Here is a 22,854-nt window from a genome sequence, read left to right on the forward strand (position 1 = left end):
ATATTTCCACTGATTATGACTAATTGTTGTATGCGAAATATTTAACACTTGCAATCAATTTTTATAAACTTTTCCCTTATTTTACTAGTTTTTGATTAGTATAGACCACTATCGCGTATTATTTCTCTCTTTGTGATCACTTCCACTTAAGTCTTTGTGTTGAATTTGAAGTCGTAATGGTTGATACTAAAACACGGAAAATTTTACACTTCCTCGAAATATCTTGTTTTGCAAACGATTCCACTCGTGGGTTGCACAATGTTTTACGTATTTATCACAGCAAGAACAGTTTAATTGGGTTTTTTGGATTTTTAAAATACTTTTTACGCGGAGCTAATGTTTCACTGTTCACTGCAGTGCCCTCTCTCTTTTTATCTTTATATAAGTTAATTATCTAAGTTAATTAACATTAATTAAGTTAATTTAAAGTTCTTTTGCATGACGTATCCGTACAAATTTGCATGCTGTAGCCGCCAGTAATTGGAATTGTGTAATGACCTGGCACCTAGGATTTGAATTATCTAATTTTTAGGGTTCCGTACCTGAAAATAAAAAAAGGAATCCTTGTGTCTGTCAAGAAAACCTATAGGGTACCTACTTCCCGTTGACCTAGAATCATGTTTGGCAGGTAGGAAGGCATTATTATAGCACAAGTAAAGGAACAAATCCGATCATCGAGAATTTGTGGTACCATCACCAAAAAATCTGTTCACCATCACCATCTGTTCGGTTCATTAAAAATAAATAAAAATTTATGACATCCATCCATTTTATGTCCATTCCTTTCAGAGAAGAGTTTTACTAGGGTTCCGCCACTTTTCGCCAATGATTTCATTCACAGGAAATCTGCAAAAATATATATTAAGTTATCAATGTTATGGTGCGACTACGTCTGTCGGCCTGGCTGTCTGTCACAACTAGCTAGCCAGTGGACAGAAAACAAACAAACTTAGTTTTGCGGTCGTAATAAAAGCGTAAGGTCCTCAATTTATTTCCAAACTACGAAGGTTTCGGTTTGATAAAGATCCATATTGATTTCTTAAAGATATTCGGTAGTCACTAAATATCACTTAAAAAAATTAAACTACTCCATATATTTTTGTATCCATTCTGTTCAAACGTGATTCAAACACGCCCCTATCGCGTTCTCTTTTGGCGCGTAAGCCTGGGTAAGCGTGTGAAGGAGATAGCTGCGCTGCAGAAATATTGTTATTTTAATGACAAAATAATTAAATTACGTAAGAATTTCACATTATTTCACTACTATATCGTAGTATAAATGTAAATAAAGTATATTCTTACCGAAAATATGATATTCCATCTTTTTTTTCAAATTTATTGGTTTATTTTTGCACTTTTTCACGGAGCACGTTGGCATAGTTTCACCTTGTCGACTCATGCGCGACTGAGGGCGTATATTCAATGTACTCTGTGACTGAGGGCAAAACTGTTCACGTTTTCTAAACTAGCACAATTGGGCCGTGCCATTTTTTGCGTGTTGATGGTGCATCTTAGGTAGTTAATAAATCAATGCATAAAATAAAAGATACTTTTAGCCGGTGAAAAGTTTTATTACTCTTATAAATAATTAATCAATTACATGTATGTATTATGCCAGGGCACACTAAAATGATATTTACAACAAAATAATAATAAAAATGTAACTTAAGCGAGGCAACATTTTGGTAAAATTTGTTTAAATAATTATACTATAGCACTACTTAACTAATCCCTATAGGCCTTAAAATAAAAGTGCAGTAGAGAAAGATTAGCTAAACCACAGTGGCGTGCAGGTCATAGAGGCATAAATGCACTGCTTACCCCTGTTGTAATAGCTCAATGCATATTTTTCATTATGACCTGCCATTAAACAGGTTCCTACCTAACTAATGCCTACCCTGGCTTCAAACCCTGTGCACGCCACTGCTAAACCACCATTCTAGATTATCGCGTATAGGTGCTAATAAAGGGGCTAGTATTTTGGCAATTATTATAAAGCCACTAAGTTGCTGTTAAAATCCACGCAAGTTAGTAATTAAAGATATTACAGAACACGGCAGGAAAGATCACACATTGATGTTTAGAAAGAGATGATTGGCAGCTTTGGCTTCGTAAAGCGTCATCTTTGTTTTTGTTACTCATAGGTACGTATGTGACGTTTTGTCGCCTATTTCCAGCCTATTTCTGTCTCAATGATAGAGACAACACTACGAAATCGAAACTGCAGATTATCTCTTTCAAAAATCCGAAGGCCAATCTTTGCTGCCAGTAGGTACTACATTATTTTCGTTCTTGGCTATTAACGTATTACCTAGTAAGATTTAGAGCAAGGTGCAATTTTATAGCCAGTACAGGCAACTTAAGGTTATACCATGGTCCATGGAGTACCTAGTTAGTAAGTTATACTCTACTTTTATCAATAGGGTGGTATATTTTCTAATACTACAATATGGGTCATAATAGTGGCAATAATAATATACTTAAATCAATTATTAAATAATTATCATATAAGTAATAAGATATATAAATATTCATAGTGATTATTATATATTTCGTCCTTTCATGTTCTTGGTATTCAACCTGGGTCTTACATTATTTTATTAAATCGATTTGAGAGGCTATTTAAATAAGTAGGGTGTATTCAAATTATCTAGCTCTATGTCCGCCTCGCGTCGACAAACTGTGGTTGTATAGTGCATTCAATATTAGCTGGCGTGTTTCCACTTGAACGTAAACAATAGGGGTAATAAACCAAACACTCATAGAGCCCATTCATTGTTAAAGGGACGGTTCGGCCTTATCTATTTTGTTGCAAACCAACCAGATACTTTTGAATATTCATAGAATATGTCAATATGTCAAGCGGGAAGTTTCTTTCAGAGCACTTTTCTCACTCACAACTGCAATTAAATTAAAATAATTAATAAAACACTTTCAAGATAATTGTTTGTGCATCACGACTTAGAAGTTTCTTGAATACATTCAGATTATCGTCTTTATTATATTCACATGGCACTGTGGAAGGTGATTTCACCCAAGGACGAAACATATCGAAAGACGAATTTCCACTGAACTGACTAACTGAACTCTTCGAAGTTTAAAAACAACCGAGTGGTATTTCTATTTGCTTATATTATTAAAAAGAAGATAACATAGGAAAAGTATCAAAACCGTTTGAAACGCGAAAGTGTTTCCAAAGAATTCACCCTCCACGACTTAATCGTATTGTTATTGCTAATGACGGTCTCAAGTGAAACACGCCAGCTTATATTGAATGCAATATACCTGCCAATAATTTGAATTCACTCTTAAGAGCTTCCGAGGCGGTCAAGCGGCTTGATGTCAAGCACGTAGATTTGTTTTGCTTGTTCAAGCTGCTTGATGCGAGCTTGATGCGCCCGTCAAGCGGCTTGATTAAGCAAATTGCACTTTTATCATAACTCGAACACTGTCCAAAAGTCGCGCGTGTCAAGCAAAAATTTAAAATCGCATCAATCACGCGTCTAGTACGTAAATGCTTGACTCAAGCAAAAATCTACATGCTTGATGTCAACTCAGTCAAGCCACTTGACCGTCTCGGAAGCTCTTTAAGTTTGTCTTAAAGACACTTAATTTTGTTAAATTATAACTTAGTTTTGTCAAATATTGAATTATGTCAGTGTGTTAATTATTTTACCAAGTACTAATACATTATAATGATACTTAACATAATTGATAAAAATCCTACAGAGAGAGAGACATGCTATTTTTCTACTTTTGATTGATTGTACAAATATATTTGTAAATACGGAAATAAGTTCTTGTAATTACCTTGTCAGCTTTACTTATAACATACACTTTAATAAATAAATTAAAATTCATGTTTGTAACGTACCAAAGGTTTTGTTAATTAAAGGTATTTAAAGGGCCTCCAAAAATAATCTGAAATAATCTAAAAAAATACGGAGCATTTTTTTCAAACCTTCACATTACACATATAACGATGAATTTTATTCATCCCACACACATTCAATCCTGTATTGTAAGCAATAGCTATTATACATTAATATTAAAATATTACTCTACCGTTTTTGGTAGCCTTCTAGCATTGCTCCTAATTTTACACAAACTAATCAACTTAATTCCTCCACTAAATTTCATTGAAATTTCAATTAATATTAATGTTGAATAATTTCTGTTACAATAGATTAGAATGCAACTGATCAATTTCAAAGGTATTTATAGTGAAATATTTTAAAGCAATAGAAAGCTTGTTCATAATAAGGTACCTTTGCAATATATTTAGGTATAAGAAAAATAATAACGTACACCTACCTATGTTTTATTTATATGATATGAAGTAGATACTTATCACCTAGTAATTTTTCAATGCAATGAGTAAAAGAGCGCTTTCAGTAATGTGGTGGTTTGATAGAGACAGATAATATGTGATAGATGGGGCTCAAGTAGTTCATTATTGCACGGTATGAGTTAACGTCCTCGCTACGCTGGGGCACTATACGCCGTGCATTTCATTAAGACGTTAAGTCACGAGTGTCGTTTTTTGTAGTGTGATTTAAACCACGTAACACTTGTTCATGACTTAGCTATCTATTTTTACACTTTTTTTTAATAAAAATGGCGAGCAAACGAGCAGGTGGGTCACCTGATGTTGAGTGATTACCGCCACCCATGAACATTTACAGTAGCTACCAGAGGAACCACCAATGCATTGCCGGCCTTTTAGGAATTTGTTGATCCGCCCCTTGAATAACCCCATGTTGTATCTACACTATGCAATCTTCTTACTTCTTAATTTTTCTATTCTAATTCATCTATTGTCTTGGTTTTGGTATACAATAAAGAATATTTTACTTTACTTTTTATGCAAAGATGGACCATATAAGTCACGGATAAGCATTACTTATGCAAATGTTTAGCAGTACTATAAAGGTATAAATAGACTTTCTTGAGTAAAAAGATTGTTTTCTTTTCTTGATACTTATTATATATATACCTATGTTATGTGTTTATCTAGTTGATTGAACTTTTGCAAAGTAAAGTTGTTAAACATAGATCCCGCGAGATTACGAATAACAAATTATTATACTTACTACGAAAGTATTGTACTTACATATTTTAATAAATAAACGACACTAAATTTGCCTAAACATGCTTACAACAAGCATAAATTGTTATTTGTAATTAAATAACTGCAATAATAATAATTAATGTATCGCAAGATAATTTATCCTGCTACATATACAAATAATAATTAATTATTGCTAATAAGATATAACTAGGGGAAACTTCAAGTAATATTGAAATACACTAATACTAATACCTAGGTATATTTTGCTCATTGGTTTTGCTATTTCACAAAATCCTTAGTTTAGTAAAATAAATGTCACTCAATTGATATAATATTACCTATTAGTATTGAAAAGACCATAATTATAGATAACTAGCAGATGCCCGCGACTACGTCCGCGTACTGGTTTCACATGAGATCTGAAATTTTCCCGCTGCAAAAGGCTTTACTTACCTACTCACTCAGTCGCACCATAAGACACGGAATCCAGAATACCTAAATGCCAATTTTCATATCTCAAACTTCAAAAACTTAGGATTTTCATAGAACCCTTCCACCTCCATTTTACTCCCTTAGGGGGGGAATTTAGTTAGATCCTTTCATATCTGATACCTACCCCCTAAAATAGCCTACATTTCAAATTTCAAGTAAAAATAACAATTGTTAAAACTTTTCTATAAAAACATTGCCCCCCTATTTTAATTCCCAAATTGAATTATACAGATTTTTATTATTTAAGGCTAATAACCTAAATGTCGATTTTCACGTCTCTAACTCCAAAAACATAGGACTTTCATACAACCTTCGAGCCCCTCTTTCACACCCTTAGGGGGGGAATTTTTCAAAATCGTTTCTTAGCTGACACCTACGTCCTAGAAAGACCTTCAAAATTTCAAGTTTGTAGGCTTTATAGTTTCTGAGATTTCGTGATTAGTCAGTCAGTCAGTGAGTGAGTGGTATTTCTCTTTTATATATTTAGATAACCATTCTTTTAGCAGTAGCTGTAGCTTATACTTTTCTAAAAATTAGGTATTCTTTTATTAATAAAATCTATAAAAGCGAGCATTATACTAAAAGAAAGGGCAATTTCGCCTTAGAGGCTTAGCCACTATTATAATATTTGCTAGTAATTAATAGTTAAAAAAATCTATTAAGTATTACCTACTTATAAGTTCAGAAGATTTATAATGAAAAGCTCGCGCGGAAACCTAGCCCGGGTTAAGGGACGCATAAATGCTTTTTCTACAAAAATACCTAGATTCTATTTAAATACTTTTCTATTTCTTTTAGGATATCATAAATACAGGTTTCCATTTAATAATATTTTTTGATTATTTATTATTGCGGATATATTAGCTACGTTTGAAAATAAAATGCACTTAACGATTTATTTTAAAGTATAAGCTTTTCGATACTTCTAGGTGCTTACCTAGCCTATGCGTAAACTGCGAAGTAAACATGGCAGTATTGAGTTTATGATTTTAAAACAAGATATTTAAGGTCCATTTTACTATGTGGTTATAGTGTTTCTATACTCGTCGTCGAGATTTGCAAACTTTTACTAACGCGAACGTTTAGAGTTTATTACTATAAACTTATATTTAACGCACTAGGGGAATAATTTTTAGTGTTTATATTATAACGTGTCACATAATAATATTATAATGATTTCAGTTACATAATTAATTTTCTACCACGTATTTCGTACAAAATCTACCTTTTCTTTATAATTTATTCAATTATAGTTACAATACACGTCTTAGGCATAGGTATGTTAATTCTACAATTATATTGCTTAAAACACTAAAGCATTATAATATAAGATATTCATAGTAAGGTACGTTTTTACGTACGATTAATTGAACTATAAGAATTCCCTGTACAATGTCTTTTCCATACGAACGAGAGAGCAATAGATAAATTTAAATATTTTTCAAGAAAACTTTTTCTACGAATCTAACTCAAATTTAGGCTAAGACCACATCTAGCGGAATATACCAACATGACCCGCTCCATACCACACTGAGCAACTTTAATTAAATATGTCACATTGTAGCAGAATTCCGTACGCGGATACCCGCTAGATTTGCTCCAAGCCTTAAGATCTGCAAAATATATTTTGAATAGCATTTTTTTAAATAAATAAATGTATAATGTGTGAAATTCCCTAAAAAAGTAAAATACTATAAAGGTATAAATTGTTGATTTCTTGTGCGTACAGCCTGGATTTAAAAACATATATTTTTGAATTACCTGTATATTTTATTACGAAAGTGTACTTACTTACAAACACAACTTTGTGTCAGAGACCTACAAATAATAATAATTTATGTATAAATTACAGATTCAGTCCCTTCACTGTTATTATTATTAAAAAAAATTAATCAATTACTTAATTATAAAATAAATTATTTACAACTTACGATTGACTAACAAATAAATCTTACAATAAACTTAGAATCAACAGAATTAAATAATTAAAATATTACCATGATATTAAACTGAAACAATTTATTTACAAATAAAGTATTCTAAAAATACTCTGTGGGTAAAATAATTATCTTTTTAACATAATTTAATTGCGATCGAAAATATAAAATATAGATGTATAAAATATAACGCAATCGAAATATTTAGTTACAAATTAAGATGTGATTGAAGCTAGTCAAAGAAGCGAATTCCGCGCGGGATGCGGCAAGCGAATCACTGACACCAATAAGGTATTTTACCCTTTTTTGAAAAGTGTCTTAATTTAATCCTGCATTTCAAATTTCGTCGCGAAAACGCTACGGCATCATTTTAGGTTCATGAGCTGTCATAACGTCACACGGATTGGTAAGCAACAGTGTTTTCTTAGTGTCACATTACAATTTCAATCCATGTGACGTCACAGTCAGAATTAACATGGCGGCTACGGTATCATGCGTTTTGGATATTTGTAGAACAGATAAAAAAGTGAAATCTTTAAAATGAATTATAAAATGAAATTAACATTTTTCGATTGCTTATTGCTAATACTGTCTTGTTTATACATTTATAGATTTTTTCACGCTTGGTGTAAGATACCGTTTTGCGTCATGAACGTTTTCGCACAATTGGGTATTTGACTCCAATTTTTTTATTACTTTATTATAAACTAGGATAAAAATAATGACGTAAACTGAAAAAACTAATTATATCGATCAAATAACAAAAAAGTTATAAGCATTTAAATATTTCTGATTAGACAGAGATAGCAATATAGCATTTTGACGTCACACCTTACTAATGCCATAGTAGCTTCGTGCGGTTTCATACAAATTTTCGTTTTGCGAGAAAGGGATAGAAGACCCTCCCGCTCCAAAATTAAAACGCATGTAACTTTGTAAATCATTGTTGGATTTTATTTTTTCAGCGTACGTCATTATTTTTATCCTAGTTTATAATGAAATAATAATATTTATCAAATTCAAAAGTAGGAAAATACCCAATTCGTATCCCGCATCCCGCACGGATTTCCCCTCTGTTTGGCCGTAGCTTTAAGCTTAAAAAGTACGTTTTAAAATTAAACTACCTTCCTGAGAATATGCTGATGGAATTTGATGTTGTGCGCTTGCGTACGAGGGTAGCTTCAACTGGAAAGAAAGAAAAAACTAATTAGTTCTCAATAATGCGGCACAATCTTTTCTCACTGATTCAACAGATTATTTAATTACTAGCTGATCCCCGCGGCTTCACCCGCGTGGATTTAGGTTTTTTTAAATCTCGTGGGAACTCTATGATTTTCCGGGATAAAAAGTAACCTATGTAACTCTCCAGGTCTTTAACAATATCCATGCAAAAAATCAAGTCGATCCGGTGCTCCGTCGCGATGTGAGTGAAGGACAAATCAACAAACAAACACACTCTCGCATTTATAATATGAGTATCTACTACCTAGTGATTATAACTAACAATACATATAACAGAAAATACATTCAAAACATTTTTTTTGTAATTTGGATGGGTTAGATAGAAGTTGGTTATTTATTTTGGTCAGAAAAATATAAATGAGGATTTGATTTTTGATGGAATAGGGAATTTAATTTATTATATTTTATATACGTATCAATCAAACACATAAACGCGATTTTGTAAACATGCACTTAAGTTTTTTTTATCTTAACTCACTTAAAAAAAAATAGTGAGCAAACGAGCAGGCAGGTCTGAGGTCACCATCGCCCATGAATATTTCCAGTACCAGAGGAACCGCCAATGTTTTGCCAACCTTTCAGGTATTTGTTGGTCCGCCCCTTGAATATACCCATGTTGTAATCTAATAGGAACACCGCTGAAGGCCACTTGCGGACTCTCGGATGGTGGCGAGGCAGAACGTCCGCTCCGGCGTCACGAGGTGGAAGGAAAACCGCGCCTCCTTGCAACTATTGCCTGTTTAATGTAACTTACTTGTGGATTCTTGTGGTGTGAGCTGTCTCTTCAGGGTCTGCTGTATGACCGCGAGCCAGCCAGCCCTGTCCTTGTGCGTGGTGGCGGCGAGGCAGAACGTCCGCTCCGGCGTCACGAGGTGGAAGGGAAACCGCGCCTCCTTGCAACTATTGCCTGTTTAATGTAACTTACTTGTGTATTCTTGTGGTGCGAGCTGTCTCTTCAGAGTCTGCTGTATGACCGCGAGCCAGCCGGCCCTGTCCTCGTGCGTGGTGGCGGCGAGGCAGAACGTCCGCTCCGGCGTCACGAGGTGGAAGGGAAACGGCGCCTCCTTGCAACTATTGCCTGTTTAATGTAACTTACTTGTGGATTCTTGTGGTGTGAGCTGTCTCTTCAGGGTCTGCTGTATGACCGCGAGCCAGCCAGCCCTGTCCTCGTGCGTGGTGGCGGCGAGGCAGAACGTCCGCTCCGGCGTCACGAGGTGGAAGGGAAACCGCGCCTCCTTGCAACTATTGCCTGTTTAATGTAACTTACTTGTGTATTCTTGTGGTGCGAGCTGTCTCTTCAGAGTCTGCTGTATGACCGCGAGCCAGCCGGCCCTGTCCTCGTGCGTGGTGGCGGCGAGGCAGAACGTCCGCTCCGGCGTCACGAGGTGGAAGGGAAACGGCGCCTCCTTGCAACTATTGCCTGTTTAATGTAACTTACTTGTGGATTCTTGTGGTGTGAGCTGTCTCTTCAGGGTCTGCTGTATGACCGCGAGCCAGCCAGCCCTGTCCTCGTGCGTGGTGGCGGCGAGGCAGAACGTCCGCTCCGGCGTCACGAGGTGGAAGGGAAACCGCGCCTCCTTGCAACTATTGCCTGTTTAATGTAACTTACTTGTGTATTCTTGTGGTGCGAGCTGTCTCTTCAGAGTCTGCTGTATGACCGCGAGCCAGCCGGCCCTGTCCTCGTGCGTGGTGGCGGCGAGGCAGAACGTCCGCTCCGGCGTCACGAGGTGGAAGGGAAACGGCGCCTCCTTGCAACTATTGCCTGTTTAATGTAACTTACTTGTGGATTCTTGTGGTGTGAGCTGTCTCTTCAGGGTCTGCTGTATGACCGCGAGCCAGCCAGCCCTGTCCTCGTGCGTGGTGGCGGCGAGGCAGAACGTCCGCTCCGGCGTCGCGAGGTGGAAGGGAAACCGCGCCTCCTTGCAACTATTGCCTGTTTAATGTAACTTACTTGTGTATTCTTGTGGTGCGAGCTGTCTCTTCAGAGTCTGCTGTATGACCGCGAGCCAGCCGGCCCTGTCCTCGTGCGTGGTGGCGGCGAGGCAGAACGTCCGCTCCGGCGTCACTAGGTGGAAGGGAAACGGCGCCTCCTTGCAACTATTGCCTGTTTAATGTAACTTACTTGTGGATTCTTGTGGTGTGAGCTGTCTCTTCAGGGTCTGCTGTATGACCGCGAGCCAGCCAGCCCTGTCCTCGTGCGTGGTGGCGGCGAGGCAGAACGTCCGCTCCGGCGTCACGAGGTGGAAGGGAAACCGCGCCTCCTTGCAACTATTGCCTGTTTAATGTAACTTACTTGTGTATTCTTGTGGTGCGAGCTGTCTCTTCAGAGTCTGCTGTATGACCGCGAGCCAACCGGCCCTGTCCTCGTGCGTGGTGGCGGCGAGGCAGAACGTCCGCTCCGGCGTCACGAGGTGGAAGGGAAACGGCGCCTCCTTGCAACTATTGCCTGTTTAATGTAACTTACTTGTGGATTCTTGTGGTGTGAGCTGTCTCTTCAGGGTCTGCTGTATAACCGCGAGCCAGCCAGCCCTGTCCTCGTGCGTGGTGGCGGCGAGGCAGAACGTCCGCTCCGGCGTCACGAGGTGGAAGGGAAACCGCGCCTCCTTGCAACCGTTTCCTGTGTTTGACACTTTGATATGGTAGCCGCTGGATTCGTGGCCTGTAATATAAAAAGATATAATATGATGAGTGATGATGAATTAAAATCTTGGCAATATTTCCGAAGCCTTCTTCTAAAACATGTCAGAAATCTGTAACAAGCTGAGTTTGTGTCCGAGAGTTGAGTAGTTATATTAAATATCTAAGGTCCAGTTACATGACAGGCCGTTAAAGTTACTTTGTGTTTTTTTTTTTTTTTTAATAGATATAGCGAGTAAACGAGCAGGCGGGTCACGGGATTACCGTCGCCCATGAACATTTGCAGCACCAGAGGAGCCGCCGATGCGTTGCCGGCATTTTAGGAATTTGTTTTAGGTTAACGATGAATTTCAACCAACAAACCAATAAAAAACAAATTACGACTTGTGCAATCCATTTTGCTTTCATTAATATTGTCAAAGTTTAACGGTAACCGTAACTTAAGTTTAATCCCTTGTCATGCAACTGGAGTCTGAACCTAACTATGATAGATCCTTTTATTCGATTAGATTATTAAAATATCGTCTGAAATGTTCTACAAAATATCGAAATATATTCTAAATATATAAAAGGAAAAGGTGACTGACTGACTGATCTATCAACGCACAGCTCAAACTACTGAACGGATCGGGGTGAAATTTAACATGCAGATAGCTATTATGACGTAGGCATCCGCTAAGAACCATTTTTTTATAATTTAACCCCTAAGCGTCCACGCGGACGAAGTCACGAGCATAAGCTAGTCATTCATAATCCTAGACTTCCTAGAGGCACATCTTTTGGTATGGGCACTGAAATATTGTGGGTACCTGTGAATAGGTAAATAGAAAACTTTACCAATAAATATTTCGCCTTTGGGGTAAGCGTCCAGGGGCTCGTCGTGGTACATCAGCTTCCTGTTATCGAGGGTGAACCAGCGCCGCCGATGCACGTCGGAGGGCCGGGGGCCAGTCTTCCACAGCCAGCCTTCGCGCGCGAAGTCCTTCGGCAGACGGAGTATGAGGTCCGACTGCGGTGTTGATGGAAACGCCACTTGGAGTAGGTGGAGCTTCGCGCAACGTATTGAGGTGTACCTAAACATACGAAACACTGTAGAGTCAGGCTGAGATCTAGAATACGCTATAGAGCGCACATTGACTTTACTCAGACTTAAGACAGTTAAAAAGAGACTTTATGTACTAGGTACTAGCTGATGCCTGCGACTTCGTCCGCGTGGATTTAGGTCTTTTAAAAATCCCGTGGGAACTCTTTAATTTTCCGGCATAAAAAGTAGCCTATGTCCTTCCCCGGGCTGTAAGCTTACTCTGTTCCAAGTTTCATCAGAATCGGTTAAACTACTGAAAAGCTAGCAGACAAACAGACAGACACACTTTTTCGCATTTATAATATTAGTATGGATGGATTATAATTAATGGTAAAACTAATGCTCAAGGCACATTGGTCGAAGCGAAGCGACGCGTCTTTTCACAAGTGGCCATGAAAATACAAAACTTCTTCACTAAACTAACACCTGATTTGTAAATGGACAAAATAAATCTGAACTAGCTGGTTGCAATGCTAAGATGGCAGTCGCTTCGTGAAAAATCATGTAGCCTGCCAAAACTGTTTAGAATAATAAGTCAACATCCAACAATTAATTCTATTTCTTTTAATCTAGGGCGAAAAAATCTGTTTTATAAAATCTTACCACCCGTTTATAACTTCTGGGTCGTCGTGGTAAACGTAGATATGTCTCGTAGACCCGTCCTTCATAAAGGTCAGTTGCATGGAGTTCATGTGACCTATTTTTGCGGGGGCGAACGATACATTCAGTTCAGACAGCTTTAGAACGCCTTTAGGCTCTTTGTTTTCCTTGACGTGGTACCTAGGAAGGAGGATAATTATTGTGATGAGGGGTTTTCCTAATAACATATTCCATACGTTAGTAAAAATTAAATAGTATATCTCATGTAAGTTGAAATGCAGGCGAATAACACATCCCACCGCCTGCACTGCAAAAGTAGTCTTATTTCTCTTGTCCGTGGGTAGAGCAGAAGGCCTACCACCATTGTTTGACGGCTACACTGTCTGATCTCTAATTGGCCAACACTATGTTATTGCAGTTAATGCATAAAAATCACTGTTGCAGCAAGAGTAGTTATCATAAATTCGGCCAATTAGTATCACAAGAATTGAGATTGTAGCAATTATTACTATTGATGCAGTTTTATCGCAATGGACCAGTAGGTTTAATACTTCTTTGTAACATTTTGCCTTTGAAAAGACTAACTGCATTTACTTGCCGGTTCTTCTCGCTAGCCTGCTATTGCTATGAGAAAATACCTTTTTAGCTTAGAAAAAATAGATTCTATTTTTTCGAGGTGCAAGGATAGCGAATGACTCGTGAGTGAAGTTCTATGACCGCGTGTTCGCACATTGTCGTGATAGGTCCGTGTGTTATTCGCCATAAACAATCTTCTTTATAGTTCATTAAGTTTATGTTATAGGTCTACCTAGTACTTAACTACTTAAAAGGTAAACCTATATTATTAAATGTCAGTGTTAAACTTAAAACTACATAATATTTTAAGCTGATCACATACTCATTTTCCGTAAGTAATAACAAAAAAATTGGGTGTGCCTCTTGCAGCAGTATGCGATTAACTTTAGGCGCTCCGCCTACGTCAAACTTTTTGTAGGTTCGATAATCGAGTCGATAATTTCGTTAACTCTTATCGTACATTTTTTGACCGACTTTTGTAGGTTGTAGGACATGTATATTGCAATCTGTACGTTTCATTTTTTGCCAACAAAAAAATCGGTCACTGATTGTCGGTCGTGGGCGGAGCGCCTTATTGCCAAAAATCATCTTTTAAAGTTCCAAGTCATAAAAGATCAACTTATTGGTAGTTATTCTAAGAGATAACATCGCTAAAAAATATTCTTGAGCACATGTAGATTTGCCTAAGCTACGGAACGACCAGCAGATATTATAATGTGATTGACAATTAATCGACTACTGGTAAGGCTATGTCGATCGTAAACAGCCGCATCGTAATATTTAAACCATAAAAATTACTGCGAAGTGAACATTATGAAAATTGCCAATCTATAATATTTAGTTATAGAATAGAATTAGTGGAGTCAAAACCTATACGATTTAATATATTAATTCTGAATATTAAATTATGAATCCTTATAATTCACTGGGATGGAATTATAAAGAACTTTATTTGAATTTTGAGGAGTGTTACCGACGTATCATCGGCTCAAGGCATATTGGCGTAGAGTTTACGCGAAGCGACACGTGTTTCTTGTGTTAAAGTATACTGAACTTTTTTTCCATTGCGTAATGTGCAAACGTGCATGGGCGCCGCCAGGTTTAAATTCAGGGAAGTGCATCTGCATCCATGACCGTAGCGTAGCTAGGAATTGATTTCGGGGAGGGTTTAAAAGCGCAAGCGAAGCAAACGCAAAGTTTGTGCTGTATTTACAAAAAAGAAGGTAAATTCAAGAAGTAGAGTGTGCATTTAAAAAATAATTTTCATTTGTCTGGGATTTCGGGGGAGGTTTGGCGACCGCGTCAGTTCACTTTACGATGGGAGACGCGAGGCTACGCGGCCTGTGCAATGTGCATGCTCAGTGTTCACATGAAAAGAGTAGAGGAGGATACTGAATTTATTGACCGGGTGATGAACTTTGGATAACAACCTAGACGCCTTTAGTTTTGTAAAATGTAATTTTTTCTATGTCTTTCCTGACAGAGGGATGCAAGTGTAACCCCTTGCATGCATGCAATGCACCCTGCTGCCGGCGCCCATGGTAACGTGTAGCAAGAAAAAGTTTCCGCACTAAAAATGTACATTACTATAGATAATGAATGGAATTAAAAATCTGTTTAGTTTGAAATATTTTTCAAAATACGCATCACTGCGCCTCAGCTCTTTGTGTGCCAGTGTGCCTTGAGCCTAACAATATCTATACAATGGACGCAGTACCCTGTGACTGATGGCAATGATTTTCATGCTAAAGCAAATTGTTAAATGATAACTTAACACCTTACCATACGGATGCGAAAATCATACTTATTTATTTGGACTATTACTGTAGGTAGGTTAAATTCTGGTAGGTACAGTGGGTTAAATTTTGGCCAACATTTCCAAAATAATTGTAGCTGTATAGGCATATATTACATAGTATTTATAGGCCGGGATTTCGCATCTGTTTGGTAGCTAGATGTAAAGATTAGTAGGCACATACAAGGCAAAGTCGATATTTTATCAAACTTTATGAGATTACTACGAATGTAGGTATATGAATATTTTTCATGGTTAATTTTACTCAAGCATTTCATTCCTTATTTATATTGTATTCAATGTTAATCATGTCGAATGGAAACGATGTAAATGACAAATAAAGCATTGTGTACATCGGCAAGTACTTACTTAGGTAGGTAAGTGAAGTAAATCGAATCGACCATTTATTTCGATCGAATTTTCTATAAGCTTAATTAATATTAATAGATAATACTTTTATTAAAGAGTGCTTACTTAAATTGGTGCTTATTGTTAAGTTCTCGCTTCTTACCTCAAACGACCCAAGTTTTTGAGTCGGAGACGTTCGAAAATCCGACCGAGACAACCCGAGGCACGGCCACAGCCGTCAGAAGGATGGTGATACCTAAGGACCATTCCGAATTAAGAGAAACTACATTATTTACCAAACTAAAGATGATAATATTAAGAGAAGTAACCCTAGCGAACTCTATTCATACAAATGTAGTTTTGTTCTCATTTAAATATTAACCAATCAAACCCGATCAAATTTAGTACACAGACACACCTTCTAAAATCTAATATATTAAGTATATTGTGTTTTTGATTTACCAGATTTCCATAAAACTATCTATTTTTAAAATTACACTCGTTGAAAGATTTATACGTTAACTAGCTTTTCTGCGACTTCGTCCGCGTGGACTACATAAATTTCAAATCCCTATTTTATCCCCTTTGGAGTTGAATTTTTAAAAATCCTTTCTTAGCGGATATCTACGTCATAATAGCTATCTGCATGCCAAATTTCAGCCCGATCCGCCCAGTGGTTTGATAGATCAGTCAGTCAGCTTTTTATTTTTATTTGTGTACCTATAGATTATTGAGACAAAATGTCATTGAGTTCGATTTGTTAATATATTAAGTGAGAACTACAGTACGCGCCAGAAAATAATGTACACCTTTAGAAAGAGATAGCGGTTTCGTAGAACATTGGTCTCTGTCGTTGACACCGACAAAACGTCACATAGGTATGAGTGACTGGACAACGCTCTGCAAAGCCGATATCTCATTCTAAAGGTTGATGTACAATATTTCTTGCCGGCTTCTGTACGTTTGGTTGAAATGCCTACGAATCAACTTGTTATAAGTTAACCAAGCTCACCCGTCACGGCTTCGCTCAGGTGCTATTTCTGAAAATCCTTTTTTTGTACGAGAAATCCTTATTCTAAATACTGTTTTTTATAATAATATAACTAGGTACCCATCGGTTTGTGTATCACGTTGATTGTCAGTAGTCAGTCAGTCAATATTTCCTTTTTATAAAATCTCTAAATAAAGGATACTTCGAGATTTCATCTTTGAATACTTTTCGTCATGCCGATTTTATAAGCCCAAAACAATTCGATCTTTTTCACAGACGTGCATGTGAACGTAGCTTTAATAATACGATGTGGATAATAACGGCGTTTTTCCTGTTTATTGAAACTTTATGGGGATAATAAATTTGAATGCATCACAATCATCCAAACAAAATTCTGTTTTCGCAAAATATCTTGTCGTGTTATTTTATATATACCTATGGCCTTTTAATTTTAAAGGTACCTACCTAGCTTCATAATATTATATTTTCAATGTTGACTAGAATAGAATTCGCGGCACTCTAGAGGCCAATGACAAAGGCCGCGGCGGAGATGGCTGCACACTGTGCCAGTTGCCACAAGTACGGGGATTGCCCCAGGGACCGGATATCCTCCGGTATACTTCCCGGTCTATATTATCTTGTTGCGGATTGGAGTGTCGCGAGCACACCACCGTGGTTATGGTAATGTAAAATTTTCATACATGTTCTAGTTCATAGTTCAGTTAGCTCGCTCGCGATAGGAACTGAAAGATGCCGAAGCTACGTGAGCTAAGCTAATGCTAAAGGGCTTATTCCACCTTCCTAAATAAGACGTCCTTAATGGTATAGTTACCGTCAACTAGCCAACTTTGCCACTCAATGATACTTTGCCCAAAAAGCAATTTATAAGCAAAAGAGATTGCCCATTTTCTTAGGAGCTTTGGGTCCCCCCTAATATAATTGTTATGTCACCATGGTTTTAATTTTATTTTGTAGACAAATAATTAATTCTTTATATTCTGCAAACGATTTCTATTTATTCACCCTGGTTATAAAGAAATCTTATTTTTTATATTGCTGATATTGAGGTTATATTTAATTAATACTTCTTCATGTTTACGATTCTAACTGTAATTGTGGATATTTTCAATAATAGAGTGAAAAAAAGTCGTTATAAAACATAATCGTAAAAAAATAACACATTAAAAAAAATATATATAAGTTTTGAAACGACGCCACAAAAGAGGGCCCGTTCACGGGCGATCTCCTTTGATAATTTAACATTAAAACCAAAGTTTTTTGAATTTGATGGCGGGCAAAGTAATCAGCACTATCAGCCAACATTGCCCACATCGATTTTTCATCGATTTTATAAGGGCTTATTCCTTATGGTAGTTTAGATCGCAAAGCTCGCGAAGTGGCTTGTGAACTCTCATCTCAACTCGTACGAGTAGGTATAAATATTATTTGTCATTCCCGACTTGGCCTTGCATATTACTTAATACTACGCAACAATAAATTATAAAGTAAAATTACAATTTAAACTTATCATTTGTACAAATAAATGATGAGGCATATTTTACATTATTTGTACAGTAAAGACAAAAGCTATTTTAATTCACGCTAAAACTCATAATCAACTCAAAGACTGTTCAATGTCTACATTATATCTACTCATTAGCATGACATGAATAAATTAAGAGTTAAAAATTTAATTTACTTATAACGTTATTAACTTTACTGAAACAATTTCGAAGCGTAAGTAAATAATGGGAGAATATTACCCATGTGCATTGTATGTTTGTAAGATCCGGGCATCACGTTGGGAAGCACGGCCCTCCCTAGAGCTAAAACATTCAAGTACCTAGGATCCGTTCTCTCCGAGGATGGCTCTATAGAAGCGGACGTAACACAAAGAATGACATCTGGATGGATCAAGTGGCGTACTCTCACAGGGGTGCTATGTGATGCTAAAATGCCAATAAGAACTAAAGGCAAGGTCTATAAAACGGCAGTACGACCAGCATTACTGTACGGGAGCGAAGTTTGGGCAGCTAAAAAGACCCACGAGCAGAAGCTACACACCACCGAAATGCGTATGCTGAGATGGGCGGGAGGAGTAACACTCAAAGACAAAGTACGAAATGAATATATAAGAGGAAGCTTAAAAGTTGCACCGATAACCGACAAAATATCGGAATCAAGGCTCAGATGGTACGGACACGTAATGCGTAGGCCCGACGATTATGTGGTGAAAAAGTGCCTTTCCATGGCTACAAGAAAGAGGGGTAGGGGAAGACCACCAACTACCTGGATGACAAATGTCCAAAGGGACATGAAACGCCTCGGCCTCAACGACGAAGACGCGAACACGCGAACTACATGGCGCCGCATGATAAAAAAAGCCGACCCCGCGTAACGGGATAAGGCGAGGACAAAGAAGAAGAAGATTGTATGTTTGTAAGAAATAGGTAGGTACCTACCTAGTCTCTTGAAATTCATACATCTATACTTCTATACTATTATATAAAGAGGTTATGTCGTTAAGTTTGTTTGTAGGGGGTAATCTTTGGATCTGCTGAACCGATTTTAAAAATTCTTTCACCAGTAGAAAGCTACATTATTCCTGAGTGACATAGGCTATACGGGATCTTTAAAAACCTAAATCTACGCAGGCGAAGCCGCGGGGATCAGCTAGTTAATAAATAAAGTGTGTCTGTCGGTCTGCTAGCTTTTCACGGCCCATCGGTTTAACCGATTTTGATGTGGTACAGAGATACGCAGGCATTGCATCCCGTCCCAGGGACGGACATAGGCTACTTTTTTACGGAAAATCAAAGAGTACCCATAGGAATTATAAAAACCCTGAATTCACTTGGAAGAAGTCGCGGGCATCATCTATTTGGTACACGGACAGCTTGTACCCCGTAAATGAATACCTATAGGCTACTTTTTATACCGAAAAAGCAAAGATTTCACTCAGGATTTTTAAAAAACCTAAATCCACGCGGACAATGTCGCGGGCATCATTTATTAAGTTAATAAATAATTATAATTAATTAATGGCTATGATCGAGAGACATTGTCTATGACGTCATCTTGGTTAAAAACTGACGTTAGCGAATAGAAAATTTGAGTTTGACATTTAATTATTAGACATTTTCACGAAATTAGTGTGCTACTGAGATACAGCATAACCCTGCTGGTGTATAGGTGGTGCTGCTGGTGTACACACAAAGGAGACCCAAATCCAAATAAAATGAGACAAGTTCAAGAGAAACAAAAAGGACTAATTACTTATTTATTATACTTCGTAGTTTATTATATTATTAAAGTCTCAAATCTCAAAGATATATAAGAGCGGTCACTAAAGGAAAGAATCTCGCGCATTGGCGATTCAATGTGATCATCATCGAGGAGAAATATCATAAGATACTGTACCATTCCTTGTTTGGATCAATCATTATGTGACTCTTATGGTGGCCTTGGTGGCCACTATATCCATAAGCGATCTTCTAAAATAGCACCATGGTGTTTGGTGCCCTTGCATTAAACTCAATTTTGTGGTCAGTTAGATGTGAAGGAAATCTTGAACGCACTGTTTTAAAACTACAGCAGGTGGGTAGATTTTTAGTAGGTACCTACTATTTTTAATTCGCCTCCCACTTTGAACGGAAATAAGCTTGCGAAAAGTCAACAGCGATCAGTTGGTAAAGCGCGATTTGCCATAATAAAAAGCTACCTACCTACTAAATCAATATGCATTATGTACGTACGTACACCTATTGTCTAGATTGTATAGAAATGTTCATGGTGTAAGTGCGGCATAGTAGGTACCTATTATTATTATTCTGTTGTATGGTGTAAAATGTCGCAGTACGTCGATGCTATCACAATGCAAGGTTTGCGTAGGCTTGGCGTAGGCATGGTGACGTAGTTAATCTACTTCTTTTGCATACAAGTACACGGTGGGCCGCGTCAGTAATGTGTTATTGGAAACGACGTAATATGTCCTTTACAGCATTTTTGCGCACGTCCAAAGAATGCAGATTCTGACGCGATCAATTTTTTCACTCGATCATAAATTAATTAGCCTAGCCTTTTAGTAACGAAAGCAATATAACGAGTAGGTATTGTTTGCGTCATTTTCGTTGATTTAATACGGTTCTCATAGAAATGTATCGTCATATTCTTGTCTTTTTGAATAAACCCTAGTGAAACTGAAATAATATGACATATATATATACGATTATATACGCCACGTAACTTCCTCTGATAACTTTTGTCAAACCTAAAGTATTTTTGGTTGTTCGAAAAGTTATTAATTTTAAATAGAGTTGCCTCTACAGTATGTATAGTAGGTATGTATGTATATTACACGACGAAAATATATTATTATATGGAAAATACAGTTTGGGTTTACTTACTCGAGTGATACCTGCCTTGTTAAATTTTAAAATCTTTATAAAGTTTCTTTTTATGGAAAAAAACTAACGTTTCAGAAATAGTAACCGCCGAGACGGCCAAAGTTTTTAGCAACTTGCATTGCTACGGGACGGGACTCAACCTTATGTATGTGCCGAGTGCCGACGCACACTTGATCAGTTTTTAGGGTTCCGTACCTCAAAAGGAAAAGGGGAACCCTTATAGGATCACTTCGTTGTCTGTCTGTCTATCTGTCGTGTCTGTCACGAAAACCTATAGGGTACTTCCCGTTGACCTAGAATCATGAAATTAGGCAGGTAGTTAGTTAAGTCTTATAGCACAAGTTAAGAAAGAAATCTGAAAACCGTGGATATGTGGTTACATCACACAAAAAAATTAAAATGTGTTAATGAACAAATAAAATTAGTATTTTAAATTTTTAAAGTAATATAACTATACCAAGACTGTGGTATCATATAAAAGGGCTTTACATGTATAATATTCTAAAGCAGATTTTAATTTATTTTTATGCACAATAGTTTTTGATTTAACGGTGCGCGAGTCTGATTCGCACTTGGTCGGTTTTTTTTAAACCTGTCGTAATTACTTCGTCTGTTATCATGATTTACTTCAGACTGTGTGCAATAAAGAATTTATCTACCTAAACACGCATATATTTCACAACATTGTGTGATTTACAAAACTTCGATTATCGCACGTGACGAACCTGAGCAGCATATTACTACGATAATACCTAGTCATGAACGCAAACCTAGGAGTTCAGAATTACGTCGAGTGTAGGTAAATATTTGTGCCAGTCTTGACGTAAGCAGAGGTGTGGAAGTTTTCGTAAATTTTACGAGATTTTACGTCATAGGACACCATGGAGATCCATCGATGACGTAAAGTCAACGCCATTCAAAAATGCACCTTAAAATCACTTAGTAAATCTCATTTTAACGAGGCTCAGACAAATTACATTGTAACACAGCTGTGACAAAAGTATGAAACGGACTTTACACCTTATCATCCTTATCAACGCGAGAATTTGGTAAACAACATTCGCAGTTTGTTGGCAAGAGTATTAACAAATTAAATAACAACTGGTTACAGTTTGTTTGACTTATTTCATCACTTGGCGAACTCGTATTTTAGAGTTAGATTGTGCTGAATACACTCGTCTGTACCATTTCACTAGATGCTAACTTACTTATAGTAGGATACTAGCTTGTTTTTGCGACTTCGTCCGCGTGGACTACACAAAATTCAAACCCCTATTTCACTCCCTTAGGGGTTGAATTTTCAAAAATCCTTTCTTAGCGGATGTTTACGTCAGATAGCCTAGCTGCATGCCAAATTTCAGTCCGATCTGTCCAGTAGTTTCAGCTGTGGTGTGTGTTTATAGATCAGTCAGTCACTTTTTCCTTTTATATATTTAGCTAATATTCCTTAGTTTACTTAAAAGGTAGCTTCCCGCTGAAATGCGAAAGAGGCGCACTATACGCGACCCATACAATATACAGACGAGGCGAGGTTATGTTACCGCGAGTTCGCGGTGTCAGTTGACAATGAAATCATGACAGTACGAGAGGGACGTTAGTACTATTATATCTTCTGTGGTACGAGTGTAAATTCCAGAAGGTCTAAACTCTAAAGCGTTGAGCAAATCGCTTCACT

At 37.3% G+C, this 22,854-nt stretch overlaps 1 protein-coding gene across 1 annotated transcript in view; it reads right to left on the bottom strand.

The window, feature by feature from the left end:
* Positions 1-1,540: 1,540 nt before the first annotated feature.
* LOC117988214 (arf-GAP with dual PH domain-containing protein 1-like) overlaps positions 1,541-22,854 on the bottom strand; it is a 45,465-nt gene continuing 24,151 nt past the window's right edge. The window contains exons 4-8 of the mRNA XM_034975327.2: positions 15,946-16,038; positions 13,067-13,243; positions 12,217-12,452; positions 11,207-11,401; positions 1,541-8,685 (exon numbers count right to left, since the gene is read on the bottom strand). Of these exons, the coding sequence (XP_034831218.1) occupies positions 8,621-8,685; positions 11,207-11,401; positions 12,217-12,452; positions 13,067-13,243; positions 15,946-16,038 (766 nt within the window). The 3' untranslated portion in view covers positions 1,541-8,620. The remainder of the gene's footprint in view (positions 8,686-11,206; positions 11,402-12,216; positions 12,453-13,066; positions 13,244-15,945; positions 16,039-22,854) is intronic.

This window comes from Maniola hyperantus, chromosome 14, assembly GCF_902806685.2.
Source record: "Maniola hyperantus chromosome 14, iAphHyp1.2, whole genome shotgun sequence".
NCBI lineage: Eukaryota > Metazoa > Arthropoda > Insecta > Lepidoptera > Nymphalidae > Maniola > Maniola hyperantus.